The 17211-nt window shown below is 37.7% G+C and overlaps 1 protein-coding gene across 1 annotated transcript in view; it reads left to right on the top strand.

Moving 5' to 3' along the window:
• Nucleotides 1-17211, top strand: part of LOC116911743 (contactin-associated protein like 5-3) — an 820968-nt gene that overhangs the window by 371059 nt on the left and 432698 nt on the right. Inside the window, exon 8 of the mRNA XM_032915729.1 lies at nt 8841-9105. Coding sequence (XP_032771620.1) covers nt 8841-9105 — 265 coding nt within the window. The remainder of the gene's footprint in view (nt 1-8840; nt 9106-17211) is intronic.

The following is a 17211-nucleotide window of genomic DNA, read 5'->3' as shown; positions in this document are numbered from 1 at the left end:
GATGTATATACATACACTGTATACTCATAACTATAGTACTATTAAAAGCAAAGCATAGTGGGATGCTCTGGCAACGTCAACTCTGATGTGAAAAAAGGCACTCTGACCTCCTGGACTTACTGGATAGCTGTTGAGTTTAACTGGAAAAGAACTTGTCTAAGAAAATCAGGTAGATAACTACTAAAGAATGTTATCAGATGTTGACCTCTGGCCTCTTCCTGCATATGTGTATGTGCATGTGCATGTGTATGTGCACAGACTTACACACATGTTCCCACACAGAGATACATCCAGACACAGACACACACAAGCACATGCACAGGCACATGCACACGCGCACACACACATACACACACACACACACACACACACACACACACACACACACACACACACACAAACACACACACATTCACAAAGCACAAAGAAAAAAGTTAGTTGTAAAAGCCACATATCCAAAGCCACTGGGCTTCCCACTGAGTAACAGTGAGGGAAGGAAGAAATTTGTAGTATTTCCTACAGTGGCCCATGTGACTCAAAGTATCAAAATTTAGGCAGCGGACAAAAGGAAAAAATTTAGGATTTTGAACTAAGTTCATGAAAGAAGGATGACTTTGACACGGAAACATATAAATAAATATCTCATCTCCCTAAACACTTTTTTAAAAGTGTATTTAAAATTATGTGATGTAGCTACCAATGACAGAACTGCTAGAAATACACAGAATCTGAGAGAACAGTGGGATACAGTACTATTCCACCAGACTAAAGGGTAACCCCAAACACATGGTCACATACTTGGTCTAAGCTGTGCTCTATGAGACAAAAAGTCATGAATATAGGAAAATTTCAGGGCTACCAGGTGTGAGAGACAAAAAAGAGCAGAGGAGTGACCAGCATATAGAATATGTATAAAAATCAAAAAATCATTAACAAAAAATTAAATTAAAAACAAAGGTTCTAGATATCTAACCAACAGAAGTATGAAGAGAAAGGGAAATATATATATATATATATATATATATATATATATATATAGAGAGAGAGAGAGAGAGAGAGAGAGAGTCATGATTTCACATGTCAGATACAGTATTAGAAAACATAATATGCCTCACTAATGTGAAAAGAAATCGACTCTCAAATACAGGTCTATGGTTATATGATTAGGGAAACATGAGATTATCTAACACTGTCACTACAAATATACAATTAAACAATGAAGATATTATAATTGTTCCCATGTATGAGCCCCCAAAATTTAACATATTAAGAGAACTTCTTGGTTTTGTAGATGTGCTTGTTTAGGAAAAACCCAAATCACTGACTCAACATGATTTCTGAGTTTGTAATTCTCACATAAATCTCCATCGCAGATTTGAACTAATGATTTTTCTTTGTTTTTTCTCCATCTTTATTAAATTGGGTATTTTTATTTACATTTCAATTGTTATTCCTTTCCTGATTCCAGGCCAACATCATCCCCCTAACCCATCCCCCGCTTTGTATAGGTGTTCCTCCCCGTCCTCCCCCATTATCCACAGGTAAAACAATCACGTTCCCTGGGGTTTAGTCTTGCAGGACCAAGGGTATCCCTTCCACTGGTGCCTTAATAGGCTATTAATTGCTACCTATGAGGTTGGGGCCCAGCTTCATTCTTTAGGTAGTGACTTAGTCCCTGGAAGCTCTGGTTGGTTGGCATTGTTGTTCATATGGGCTCTCTAGTCCCTTCAGGCTCTTCCAGTTCTTTCTCTGCTTCCTTCAACGGGGGTCTCGTTCTCAGTTCAGTGGTTTGTTGTTGACATTTGCCTATGTACTTGCTGTATTCTTGCTGTGTCTCTCAGGAGAGATCAATATCCGATACCTGTCAGCCCTCACTTCTTTGCTTCATCCATCTAGTTTGGTTGCTGTATATGTATGGGCCACATGTGGGGCAGGCTCTGAATGGGCATTCCTTCAGCCTCTGTTCTAAACTTTGCCTCCCTATACCCTCCCAAGGGTATTCTTGTTCCCCTTTTAAAGAAGGAGTGAAGAACTTGCATTTTGGTCATCCTTCTTGAGTTTCATGTGTTCTGTGCATCTAGGGTAATTCTAGCATTTGGGCTAATAGCCACTTATCAACGAGTGCATACCATGTGTGTTTCTCTGTGATTGGGTTACCTCACTCAGGATGATATTTTCCAGTTCCATCCATTTGCCTACGAACTTCATAAAGACAGCGTTTTTGATAGCGGAGTAGTATTCCATTGTGTAGATGTACCACATTTTCTGTATCCATTCCTCTGTTGTAGGGCATCTGGGTTCTTTCCAGCTCCTGGCTATTATAAATAAGGCTGCTATGAAAATAGTGGAGCATGTGTCTATGACATATGTTGGGGCATCTTTTGGGTATATGCCCAAGAGAGGTATAGCTGGGTCCTTAGGTAGTTCAATGTCCAATTTTCTGAGGAACCTCCAGACTGATTTCCAGAATGGTTGTACCAGTCTGCAGTCCGACCAACAGTGAAGGAGTGTTCCTCTTTCTCTACATCCTTGCCAGCGTCTGCTGTCCCCAGTGTTTTTGATTTTAGCCATTCTGACTGGTATGAGGTGGAATCTCAGAGTTGTTTTGATTTGCATTTCCCTTAGACAAGATGTTGAACATTTCTTTATGTGCTTCTCAGCCATTCGGCATTCCTAAGCTGTGAATTCTTTGTTTAGCTCTGAACCCCATTTTTAATAGGGTTATTTGTCTCCCTGCAGTCTAATTTCATAAGTTCTTTGTATATTTTGGATATAGCCCTCTATCTGATGTAGGATTGGTAAAGATCTTTTCCCAATCTGTTGGTTGTCGTTTTGTCCTAACCACAGTGTCCTTTGCCTTACAAAAGCTTTGCAATTTTATGAGGTCCCATTTGTCGATTCTTAATCTTAGAGAATAAGCCATTGGTGTTTTGTTCAGGAAATTTTCTCCAGTGCCCATTTGTTTGAGATTCTTCCCCAATTTTTCTTCTATTAGTTTGAGTGTATCTGTTTTGATGTGAAGGTCCTTGATCCACTTTGACTTAAGCTTTGTACAGGGTGATAAGCATGGATCGATCTGCATTCATCTACATGTTGACCTCCAGTTGAACCAGCACCATTTGTTGAAAATTCTATTCTTTATCCATTGGATGGTTTTGGCTCCTTTGTCAAAAATCATTTGATCATAGGTGTGTGGGTTCATTTTCTGATTCTTCAATTCTAGTCCACTGGTCTATCTGCCTGTCTCTGTACCAATACTATACAGTTTTTATCACTATTACTCTCTAATACTGGTTGAGTTCAGGGATAGTGATTCCCCAGGAAGTCCTTTTATTGTTGAGGATAGTTTTAGCTATCCTGGGTTTTTTGTTTTTCCAGATGAATTTGCAAATTGTTCTCTCTAACTCCCTGAAGATTTGGATTGGAATTTTGATGGGGATTGCATTGAATCTGTAGATCGCTTTTGGTAAAATGGCCATTGTTACTATATTAATCCTACCAATCCATGAGCATGGGAGATCTTTCCATCTTCTGAGATCTTCCTCAATTTCTTTCTTCAGAGGCTTGAATTTCTTATCATATAGATCTTTCACTTGCTTGGTTAAAATCACAGCAAGATATTTCATATTATTTGGTACTATTATGAAGGATGTCGTTTCCCTAATTTCTTTCTAGGGTCATTTTTCTTCTGTGTAGAGGAAGGCTACTGATTTATTTGAGTTAATTTTATACCCAGCCTTTTTGCTGAAGGTGTTTATCAGGTTTAGTAGTTCCCTGATGGTACTTTTGGGATCACTTAAATATACTATCATATCATCTGCAAATAGTGATATTTTGACTTCTTCCTTTCCAGTCTGTAACCGTTTGATCTCCTTTTGTTGTCTGATTGCTCTGGGTTGACTGATTTTTCTACTAGGCTTGCTTTCTTCCTCCTTGCCTAGTATTCCTTGGCAGTTTTGTCCACATTTTCTCCAAGGGCACAACAGCTCACTTCTTTCTTTAAGTGAGATCAGGGGATTGCAACGTCCTTTCTGCTGATACTTAATTCACCTTTATTTTTCCCTTGGTAATGTAAAATATCATAAAATTCATTCTCTTGTGTTAAGAAATCAAGCCTGTAAAAATGTTGTAATTTTTCTCTGCTTTATAATAATAGAAACTAGTAGCTAAATAAAAGCCATTAAAACAATAATAGTTTAAACTGTAAAAGTGTCATGTTGGGAACATGGAGATGGCCCAGGTTTATGTTGACTGCTGCACAAGCATGGGAACCAAAGCCAAATCCCTAGAAGCACCCAATGTAATGTTGGATGATGAACATCTTCCCAAGAAACAAGAAAATCCCTGATACTTGGGTGCCAGCATTCCTTGTCAACACAATAGTGAACAGGAAGAGAGAATATGCTGCTAATAAAGAAGAAGGTTTCCACATGTGTGCATACACACATACTTAGACAGATACATATATATATATATGAATACACACATTATATACCTATAAAACATATACACACACGATGAAAAAAAGTAATAACTTTCTTTAGCCAACTCAGAAGTAAACCTGGGATCAAAACCATGGCTGAATAGATGAATGTTAGTCTCCAAAGACCACATTTAGTGTTGACACCAAAAGTCTCATATCCTTATACATTTTAAAAGTAGGACATCCTATAAAGCCCACCATTCGCGCATGCTGATAAATACAGTATTTCTACTGAGGCCTCTGTGTTTTGAGCTTTTCTCTGCATTATCTTCATAGCAATCATCTCAGTGGGTGAAAGATCAGACAGCTCCAGAAATCAGCTATACTTTTCTAGACAGGTTTTGGGAATAGTCATAATATTTTATTAAAAAGTACATAATATCTCTCCAATGTGCAGCAATGTCAAATGCTTCTTACATAGGCATTCAAAAAAGAGAAAGCAAGGAATTTTGTCATATTTTTAGCTCAGTGTAGTGCTTGACAAAACTCAGAAAGACTACATACATTCAAAAAAATTACCATTACCATTACATTATAATCTCTGATTATACAGTGTTTGGCAATCTGTTCCATATGTGCAGAACTACTGTCCTGTGAATTGGTATCATTAGAGTCCTAATAGCTATTGTGGGAGGAAACTTGTTGCCATGGTTCCTAAACATGCATATATGCTAGGGTTTACATAGTTGAAATAATTCTGAAAAATCTTAAAAAACTCCCCTTTCATAGTTCCCTTAATAGTCAGAATATTGATTTGAATTGTAAATAATATTTTTAAAGATTCATTTCATTATATTTTGTATGTATGGATATTTGTACTGCATCTATGTTTACGCATCATCCCATTGAAGAGAAAAGAGAGATCAAATACCATAGAACCGGAGTTAGAGATGGTTCTGAGCTGCCATGTAGGTGCTGAGGGTGGAATGAAGGTCTTCTGGAAGAGCAACCATTGCTCTTTATGCAACTCAGTAAAATTTGAAAATAATATTTAATTCCTACAAAATGTTAATGCTTATTGATTATATATAAAATCATTAGTTGCATATTCACCTAGTAGAAAAACAGCCACAACTTGCAGAAATTGATTTTCCAATATCTTCCTCAAATATCTGTGTATATGTATGTGTGGCTTATATGTATATGCATCTTGGTACATATGCATGATTGTACATTTGTATTTAAAGACCAGAGGTCAACATTAAGTGTCTTCCTCTATTAATCCTCACATGTTTTGTGCTGAATTTTCTCACTAACAATAGAATTTATCACTTCAGCTTCACTGGATGGTCGCCAAGCTCCAAGGATCCTCTTGATTCTGCAATTTCAGTATTGTGAATACAGATACACACTCAGCATTAATCTGGATTTGTGGATATGAAATTAGATTTTTATTCTTGTCCATGAAGTATTTACCCACTAAACCATCTCCCTATGACTCCATTTTACTTAAACAAGTTTTTTTCTTTTCATTAAAGAAATATGCAATTGGGAAATTTAAATTTCTGGATATCAAAACCAAGATGAAATTAGATTTTAGAAATTTAGATATTTAAAGAAAATTTAGGATCTTTCAGGTATACTCTATATTTTAATACTGGAAATAGACCAAAAATATGGACAACTATTTAAAATTTTGTTTTGCAGTTGAGAAAAAATAAGGTCATTAACAATAAAGTAACAGAATGTTGTATCAAAGGGAGTATTAATATTTAAAATTACCTTAAGTTACGCTCCCAAATATCTTTATTGTCTTTGGTAACAGAATTAAAAAAGAAATAGAATTGAAAAGACAGACAGGATTAACAGGATTAATTTGATTTGATCTCATATGATATGTTCATGCATTGAAGCACGTAAGATAGTTGTAGGAAGTTTCCTTAAGCTTAACAATATGTCTATTTTTTTAACCTTTAAACTTTCAAATCCCCAAATCTTGATATGAGTATATTGATAATGTCTTATAGTGAGGATCAAATTATTTCGAAAACATTATAGTCTCCGTAGTAATCTTGGGTTTTGTGCCCCAGAGAAAAACATAACATTTCGACATTAAAGAGAGATGTCAATAGTTAGGGAAATAGAATCCAAACTCACACCTTTAGTAGAAATTTGAGAGAGGAAATACATAGTAAAGAAAAAAGGGAACCTGTGAAGTATGGAGCTGACTCAGGCTGTGAAGTACTTGCACAAAAGTATGAAGATCAAAGACAGAACCCAACACCCATTTAAAAATCTAAGCATGATGGCACATGCCTGTAATCCCATAGTTCAGGAGGCAGAGACAAAAGAACATTGGGGCTTCTTAGCTAGTAAATCTAGCTCAATTGCTAACTTCAAGCTTCTGTGACAGACTCCATCTCAAAAAATAAGGTGGAATACGAGCAAGATGTTTTAGAGTGTAAAGGCACTTGCCACCTGGTTTTTATTCTCATATTTCACTTAGTAAAAGGAAGTAACTCACAGTCACAAGCTAGTTGTCTTCTGATATCAGTGTGCGATTTGTGGTACACACACACACAACACACACACAGACACACACACACACACACACACACATACACACACACACACGCATGCACCCAAATCTAAGACCAAAGGCAGTATGTAATTTTGTGAACCTCTGTTTGTTGTATCTGTGGGTGACAGGCCTGACAGGCCAGAGGAACAGGCCACAGAGTGTGGGTCCCTGTACCCTAATGCACATTACCCATTGCTGGATCTTTCCCTACCCTATCACAGATTATTTTCCCCTTGATGTCCCTTAACTGAACCTCTGAAGAGCCGGACTTGTATACTCAAATGCTTCCTTTGAAAGAAACAAAGCATTCACATTCAGTGGATCTTGATGCCAAAGATCCTGTCTTTGTTTTGTTGGTGGTGGTGCTTGTTTTGTTTAGTTTCATTCAGCAAATTGTAAGGTGCACCTCTCTGGTTTATGATTCATTTTTGTTTCTTCATATAAGTCCTTTTCATGGCTCAGCTCCTTCCTTGTTGCTACAAAGCTCAAATTAAAGTAACTTCTTGAAGCACTGTTTTGTGCTATTACAAGAAGATTTGTGCCATCCTCCTACCTCTTGGTCCTGGTGATGATAGAATAATCTCTGACCCTCATTTTGTTGTCATGCCGACTTCAGGTGCGCGATGTCTAAGCATGACTGAGCACCAAGCCTCACCTGTCATGATCTATATACAGACCATCTGTTAAATAAACAAACGAAGTTATGAAGGAGCCTAATATTCTCCCAAACAGGAAAAAAAGACCATTTGAATTAATGACTTTCTTAAGTTTGTAAATCAAGAAGCATAAGGGGCAGTCATTAGCTACATTTGCTGGTGGAATGCCAGTCAGCCTTGCTAGATTTCAGATAAATCAAATTACAAATTGTTACAGTTGTAGCCAAATGTGATTCTAAACTCTTCCTGAGGTCTAAGGTTACTAATGTGAAAAGCCAGGTCTAGTTTATGTGCTGGTGATTTATTAGGGACTTTGTGCTTGTTAGGAAAGACTTCAACCACCTGTGTTATATCCTATGTATTTAAGCATATATAAGACACTCTTAATACTTCTCAAGGTTCAGATTTCTCCTGAATATCCTACCCATGTAAATGCAAATATTCTTACTAAATTTAAAGTATAACCAACATCACTTTAATGTTGTTCTCTATTCCTGTCTTCTGTCTTTGGAATTTATCATCCCTTCTAGATCCTTCCATTTCTCTGTTGTTTTACAGTAATTCCACTTTGCTTATTTTCCCAAGGTTTTACAAGACATTTTTGCAGAGATGTATTCCATCATTTGCCGACATCATTACAATTAAAGCAGTGATTACCTAGGATTTCTCTCTCTCTCTCTCTCTCTCTCTCTCACTCTCTCTCTCTCTCTCTCTCTCTCTCTCTCTCTCTCCCTTTCTCTCTCTCTCTCTTCATGCCATTTTTCTTAAGTGGCCAGGATCAATCTTTCTTTACCTCATTTGTTATTATAACAGCATTTTCATGTGTATGGCTTTCAAAGTGATTCCAGAGTTTGGAACAGAGTTGACTCACCATATCCATATAGCTTTTCTCAGGGAGTTAACATAATTATTTTTATATCATTGGTTCCCTAGAAGATGTTCACTTTCCTTGCCCCTCACCTTAGGATCTCAGGCAGATTTTTACAAATAAAATTTGGATCTTAAAACATGAACAGAAAGAGTTGGTCTGTGCAATGCTGAGATATTTTTCCTTTAAGGTTTTGAAGTTGAGTGTGGAATGATCCTAAAATCAAGGTCAGCACTAGGTGGTTGTCTATTACTACTGTCATATTCCCTGATAAACATTTCTTTAATTTGTTTGTTTTGTATTGTTTTTCAGGGCAATGTCACTTTTTCCTGTTCAGAACCACAAATTGTCCCCATCACATTTGTCAATTCCAGGAGTAGTTATTTGCTGCTGCCCGGCACTCCACGAATTGATGGTCTGTCAGTGAGCTTTCAGTTTCGAACATGGAATGAGGATGGTCTGCTTCTGTCCACAGAGCTGTCTGAAGGCTCAGGGACCCTGCTGCTCATCCTACAGGGTGGGACTCTTAGACTCCTGATTAAGAAAATGGCAGGACATGGAACTGAAATCATCACAGGTACAGACTCTGCTGACTTGATTTGTAATTACACCTTTCCTCAGCTGCCCTCCACTCCCTTCCCATTTCCCCTGCCCTGTCTGCCTCACTGTTTTCTCCCTATCCTCTTCTCTCTTCCTCTTCCATTCCTGCTTAATTCCCCATACTGATTTTCCTTTCCTTTCTGTTGTTCATAATGATTTCTTCACCGAAATCAAACAAGGTTGAGGTTTTGTTAAAATATTACAAAATCATACACAGGAATGAAAGGTGGTCCAGTGGTGGAAAATGTACTATAAATACAAATGAAATTGCCCTCTGTCACATGCCATAATTAGATAAACAGAAATACTTAAATCTTATTTAACTATTTGTACTTCAACAGATCTCTCAGTTGCTTCACTATAGGATCATCCGAAAAGCAGGTATTGGATTTCACATCCATGAGTATTTATCACATTCTATACCACCTGCCTACTTGTTCCTGTGTTCAGATTTCTAACATTGTGTCTTCTTTAACATGGTTGCCCCAGGTAAAAGCTGTTTTTTACACTTTACACATTAGGAAATGACAGGTTACAGAAATGCCTCTAGAATCACAAGTTCCAAAATGGCAGAGCTGAGAATTCATTTAGAATTTGTCTGGCTTCCATGTCATATTTCTACAGTATCCCAGAATGTTTTTACAGTCCCATATTTTAAAATAATTGGTATGCTTTACCATTGTATTTTTAAGTACATTTTAAAGGTACTGAGTATGTAATGTTATATGCAGCTTCAGAATAGGATGAGACTTTTCTAAATGTTCCTCAGTGGTTGTATGTGTGTGTTTGTGTGCATGTGTGTGTGTGTGTGTGTGTGTGTGTGTGTGTATGTGTGTTTATATGATGCATGCTGTATATAATACATTTGTCTGGATATGTACATATTGAAGCCAGAAGAGTGAATTTTAGGAGGAGTTGCATGCAACTGTGAGCTATATATCATGGGCGCTAGGAACTGATTTAGCCAAGTCAAATCTTCAACTGCAGTGCTGTACAATATCATCCAGGACAAAGTTAACTACAATGCATTATTCACTGTCTAAATGACATTCATCTCCGATTGACACATGAATTTTATTACTCAATTTCTCTAGATAAAATTAAGTTAAATACTGAAGTGTATGATATACGAGTCAACAATCTGGTTAGGCTGTGGCAGAACCTCAACTGCATATAAATGTTAGGGCAGCACAGCTGAAAGTCATTGCATGTCCTACCCTATCAGTCTCTATGTTATTCTCCTGACACAGGGTCTCTCACTGAAACAGAAAGAATGTATTTTAGCTCACAAGTTGAGGGCACAGTCCTGGTGCTAAGAGATTGAGGAAGCTGGTTGGTCACGTGTTATCTGCAGTCCAGAAACAGAGAGATAAATGTTAAGCTCAGTTTCTCCTATATATTGAGTCCAAGACTCCAGCCAATGGAATGGTGCCACCAAACTCAGGTTCAGTCTTCCCCCTTATATTAACCCATTGTAAAAACTCTTTCCTAGGATTACCCCATATTGACTCTGAATCCTATCAAACTTTCACTCAATAATAACTGTTACAACACCAAAAATTAATATTTTGTAACCTAATTGTGGGTATGACAACCTGTCATTTCTGCCATAGTCTGTGATTTAGATGTGATGAAATAATGACTGTCCATGCTTAAGTGAATTAATTTGGCAAATGTGTCTCAATAAACAGGTGTAAGTCACTGGAGATCAGCTAAGAGTCTATTACAGGCAAGACAAAGAAAATTATTATTTTCTAAGCTTCTGAGACCAATCACTCAGAAAAGTGTTCGTATTTAAAACACAGGAATCAGAATTTGATCCCAAGACACCATAAAAAGTTGGCTATGATGACACACACTTGTATATTCAGCCTGAGGTGGTTTGGAACAAGTTGATCATTGTCTTGCTGGCCACCAAGGTTAGCTAAATCAGTAAGTGACAGGCCAGTGTTAAAACTTGCCCCAGAGGAGGCAGATTGTATTTCTTAGACTAATATATAAGGCCGTCTTTGGAATCAAACTGTGGGCTTACATGCTCATACAGCTTTCACACAATCACACATGAGCAATCATAAATTTGTTTCTAAAATTATGACAACTACCAGTAAAAAAATACCTGAAATACTTGGCATAGTGTTTAGAAGCTGATTAATAAATGCCCATTCCTTCCAAACTTATTCAGGGCCACTCGCTGCAAGGGCCTCATTCCACAGAGTTGTAAAAGTTATTAAGAGATAAATAACAGCCAAAATAGCGAGTACAGATTTTTATTGCTTTAGATTTCTAAATAAAATATTTTGAAAATAATTGAGACCTTACTAGATTTATGAGAGGAAAATAATAATAAATAAATGCCCATTATCTCAGTAAACTCTGTGTGTGTGTGTGTGTGTGTGTGTGTGTGTGTGTACATGGGTGTGAGTATGCACATGTGTATGTATGTGTATATGTGGTTGTTATACGTGCATGCCTATGCATTCCAGAGTTACATATATACAGAAGTCAGAGTAAATATAGGGCACTTGCTTTATCATTCTTTGCTTTATTTCCTGAAGAGAGGATCTCTAACTAAACCTGAAATAAAGTTGACAGTAACAAAACCCCAAATCCTACTGTCTACACCTTTCATATAGTTGGGGTTGCAGACATCCATGTGGCCGCATGTGGTTTTTGATGAACTTCAGATTCCATATCAGATCCTGAGGCTTGCTCAGACTTCTTATCTAATGAGCCAAGTCTTCAGAAAGTTTTGAGGGCCAGCAAGTCTACCCTTGAGATGTCGTGTTTTATAAAGCAGTGTGACACTGTTTATTGATTCCTTAGAATATCCAGATTTTAGAGACCTACCTCTTTCTAGGTTAGGATTTCCCATATGTCTGAGAGGGAAGTTGATTCTAGTAGAAAGGACAGCACAGACATATCTGCTGCCTTTCTGCATACAAATTTTCCTACAAGGACACTGCAGATCCAAAATATTTAGGATCTTTTGCAGTGAAAGAGAAGAAAAAGCTTGCAAAGTAAATATGCCCCTACATAGAAAGAATCTGAATTCCCTTGTTCTGGATGATGGCATTTGATGAAGACAAATGACAATAATACCATGCCTAACTTGAGTGTGTTTTTATTTCTTTTTGTTAAAGCTCATTCATATGACTGTCAAAAGAGATAAAGGGTTTTCTTTTCATGGGCTATTATCCATCAAAGAGTTGAGGCTGGATACAGTCTTGCTCAGGCAAGACCTCATCACAAGAATGCTTAGTGAACAAATCTCATCAAACTTCATGATAGGATCATCTTAAGACATGCAGACCTAGAAAAACAGGGTATGACTAGATGATGAGCTAAAGAAATCATGTCAACATTTACCCTAGGGCCTTTTTGTTCAGAATGTAGTATTAACTTTTTGTATGATGTCCTTGTGCATGAGTTTTGACCTAATTTCTCCCCAAGTCCTTGTAGAAAGGGCTTCAAGAAAATTTAGTGTTCCAGGTCATGCTCTCTCTGGCTCAGAGTTTCCTTCCCGTTAGTGTGATATAATACTCAATGAAAGCAACATAAGGAGGAATGCTTACTTTACCTCACAGTTTCAGGGTAAATCCCGCACAGCAGAAAAGGAGTGACTGAAGCATCTTTATAGAAATGGTCCCATGGTATTCATCCTTAGGATGTAGAGAAATGAGTTTGTGGTTAGTTTGTCTTCTCTTTTATACAGTTCAAAATCCTAAGCTAAAGAATAATGTTACCCACAGTGTGATAATTTTCCTAACTAGTGAAGGTAACCCCTTACCAGCATGCATAGAGGCTAACCTTACAAAGGAATCCCTCACAGATGGACCCAGAAGTTTGCCTCTGAAGTCATTTTAGATCCTGTGAGGTTGATATTTAATGCCATGTGGTTGCCTTGAGGAAAGAGGTAAGTGAAATCAATCACAACACAGAAACTTTTAGACTTGAATTTGTTTTTATTGTCACTTCCTTAAATACCACATGTAAAGAAGACCATAATTGATGTGAATGGTCTATGGAACAACTGTGATGGGATAATAAAAACAAGCTCTTACTAGATCTAAAATTGTGTCTTTCATTTTCAAATGTTTTTCTCAGTGCACTCATTCTGGAGTTAGGTAGAGTTCAGGCAAGGCAGCAGGAATATCTACTATTTTCTTTTATATACTAGACACCCGTTATACATTTACTAAGTTTGATATTAAGTGTCATACTATATACATTTAATATATCAATATATATTTGTGAGAATTTTACATATAACATGTATTTTGCTAGTATCATGAATGTGATGTACACAGCTGGACATATAGTATCTTCTTATATTGCTATTTACCTTCAGTCTTCGTTTTTCAGACGAGGTATCCAATTTAACCTGTTATTCACTAGATTGGCTGGTTTGGCCAGCAAATCCCAGGACACAGCCATATATATGCACTAGTGCTGGTGTTATAGGCCTAGGCTGCCAAGCTCAGATTTTAAAAGTGTTTTGGTACTCTGAATTCAAGTACTTTTGTGTCCATAGCATACACTTTGCCCTCTAACCTATCAACAGGCCCTCTTAGATATATATGTATATTTTTATTCCTAATGATTCTGGGGTCAAATTATAGTCCATGACAAGGACTGAGGTGATATGGGATCTATGTCAGGAAGGGCAAGTCCCTTCCAGAGACTTGGCCCCATTCTACACAGTCCTGTCTATTGCAGACCTCTGAACTTATGGCTACATTCTGAAACTCAGACACAAGATAGGTATAGAAAACAGTCAAGGCATCACAGTTCAGAGTGAGGTTGGCTAAGTCCACTCAGGAACTAGAAAGCCTATATAGGCAAACTTAGATGAATAAAAGAGACTGGGTCTTCTTATTTCTCCATTCATGGTTTGTCGTCATTTACTAAGTCTCTGGAGGCACTGGGCCATGTGGTACTGAGAACTCAGCACTTGTTCTTTCAGGAACACTTACCATTTTCTTTTATTTCTTCTTCTTCTCTGCTGTTCTTCCACTCTCTCCTTCCTTCTACTATCCTCTACTTCTCTACACTTTTTTTTCTCTGCCCTATCTTCTTATCTTCCTCCTTTTCTTTCTATGCTCCTCCCCATTTCTTCTTCCCTCTTCTTTCTTCCTTTCTCTCTTTCTTCTTTCTTTCTTCCTTCCTCCCTTTCTCTCTCTCTCTTTCTCTCTCTCTTTCTTCTTCCCTTCTTTTCTTCTTTTGGTTTTTCAACATAAGACAGGATCTTACCACATAGCTTACTTATCCTTGAATTCCAAATTCTGTTGCCTCATTCCTCTGAATGCTTTGGCTATGATAGTGAATTGCCACACTAGCCTCACATTGTATCATTTTAATCCTTGTGTATATGATTCCATGATTATGGCCTCTTTTGTTTATGTGTAGTACTGCATGCATGTTTGTCTCATACTCCATGTGTGGAGTTTTAGGAGACTCCTGTGTTTCAATCCTTGCTTCTGAATTGTTTGAGACAGGGTCGTTGTTCTTTGTAGTGCCTACAAGGCTAACCGGCCTAGAAGCTACCAGGAACAGTGTAGGGGATTGTTGACACGGGGGGGGAATGGGGGGGGGAGGGGAGGGGAACACCCATATAGAAGGGGAGGGGGAGGAGTTATGGGGCTGATGGACAGGAAACCAGGAAAGGGAAAAACATTTGAAAAGTAAATAAGAAATGCCCAAGAAAGAACACCCATTCAGAGCCTGCGCCACATGTGGCCCATACATATACAACCACCAAACTAGATAAGATGGATGAAGGAAAGAAGTGCAGGCCAACAGGAACTGGATGTAGATCTCTCCTGAGAGACACAGCCAGAATACAGCAAATACATAGGCGAATGCCATTATTAAACCACTGAACTGAGAACGGGACCCCTGTTGAAGGAATTAGAGAAAGGACTGAAAGAACTTGAAGGGGCTTGAGACCCCATATGAACAACAATGCCAACCAACCAGAGCTTCCAGGGACTAAGCCACTACCCAAGACTATACAGGGGCTGACCCTGGGCTCCAACTGCCTAGGTAACAATGAATAGCCTAGTAAGAGCACCAGTGGAAGGGGAAGCCCTTGGTCCTGCCAAGACTGAACCCCCAGAGAACGTGATTGTTGGGTGAGGGCGGTAATGGGGCGAGGATGGGGAGGGGAACACCCATAGAGAAGGGGAGGAGGTGGGGTCAGGGGGATGTTGGCCTGGAAAATGGGAAAAGGAATAACAATCGAAATGTAAATAAGAAATACCCAAGTTAATAAAAATGAAAAAAGGGGTTGGGGATTTAGCTCAGTGGTAGAGTGCTTGCCTAGCAGGCACAAGGCCCTGGGTTCTGTCCCCAGCTCCGGAAAAAAAAAAAGAAAAGAAAAAAAATAAAATAAAAATGAAAAAAAATAAAATGCCCAATTTAATAAAAATGGAAGAAAAAAAAGAGAGAAAGACCTTGGTTAATTTTATAAAGAAGATTTTAAATGTCATTTTAAACATTAAGTAATAGGAAATGAAAAGTAGCTCTGTTGTGCTTCCCTTCAAAATCATGGGTACTTCACGTTGTTTTGATTTGTCTTATGGGAAAAGTTAAGGCAGTAAGAAAGGAAGTATGAAGATCCAGTCTTCAAAATAACTATTATTTTGGTTTTTTCCCCCTTTACACAGCAGCAGAGGAAAACACTAGAGAACAGAGTTTTGGGCCAGATACTATCATAACAGAGATGCTTTTATCTATCAGACTGAATATAGCGACACCGTTTGGTCATCTATATAGAATTAGGAGACAAGTATTTAAATATGAGTGTTTTTCTGATAATATCCAGTTAGTTCTATGTAGATGGATATTCTCTTTGACTCGTATTATTCAAAATATTAGTGTATAATCACTATTTAACAGATGTATTCAGATATGAATTTTAAAAGAGAGAAAGAGCTAGTAGTGATTTAAGAAAACATTTGTATTACAGCCATTATATGTTGTAAAATATGTCAAACCTAAGAAGGAGTAGTACTCAGAGGATGTATTAATTACATCTTAGGCACTGGAGATAAGTGGTAGGGATATGGATATAGTACAAGAATGGAATTATTCACCCAGATTAATACTAGTGGTCAGATTGTTATAGTGTACAGTCTCACGATTGATATTAATGGTGGCTCCCCTAATATTGTCCCTTTTATATAAGCCATTGTAACTAGTCTCCATCTGCACATCAAGAAAACAGGATTAGTCTAAGGATCCCATCCTTATTTAAAGGATTGGTGTGATCAAGTTGACTTATATATCTGTGGAGAATAATAATAACAATATAATAATAATTAATGGCTCACTGTTTTAGTAAAAATGATGTTGATGAGAAAATCCCATTAGTGAGAGCAAATAAACACTGGGTCAAGTACTTTGACTATCACAGAAAGCTGTCTGATTGAGCAGAATTCAAGCTTCCATGGGCAGAACTGTGTAGAAAGGTTCCAACGTATGAGAAATTGAAAAATGCAGATACTGGACTTTCATGATGTCTAGTTTCAAATATGTTGCTGTTATAACACTCTTTGTTTGGAGAGATGGCTCAGCCGTTAAAGGCTAGGCTCACAACCAAAAATATAAAACACTCTGTCCACAGGGAGGATGGAGTTTATTTCGTCCTACAAGTCATAGTCCATCTTTGAGGGAAATTGAGGCAACTCAAGCAGGACCTTGAAGGAAAACGAATGGAAGGCTGCTGCTTACTGAATCATTCTCAGGATCATGCTAAGCACCATCACTCCAGTGAACCGAACCCCCCACAGTCAACTGGATCCACCTGTGTCAATAAATAAACAAACTATTCTCCACAGATATATAAGTCAACTTGATCACACCTATCCTTTAACTAAGACTCCTTTTTATATGACTCTGGACTATGTCAAGCTTACAGCTAAAGCTACCTAGATACAAGGCATCAAGCCAAAGTTGTAAATATTTACCAGCCTAGTGGTCTTTGTAGCTTTCTCAGGGTTGATAAATGAAAATGATAAAATTGAATTTCTTGGTTCACTTCCTTTTCTCCATGTTTACTGTAATGTGGATCCGAGAAATTTAG

Source organism: Rattus rattus, chromosome 10 (genome assembly GCF_011064425.1).
Source record: "Rattus rattus isolate New Zealand chromosome 10, Rrattus_CSIRO_v1, whole genome shotgun sequence".
Classification (NCBI taxonomy): Eukaryota; Metazoa; Chordata; class Mammalia; order Rodentia; family Muridae; genus Rattus; species Rattus rattus.
The sequence above is the reverse complement of the archived record's forward strand: the minus strand, read 5'-3'. Positions and strand labels throughout refer to the sequence as shown.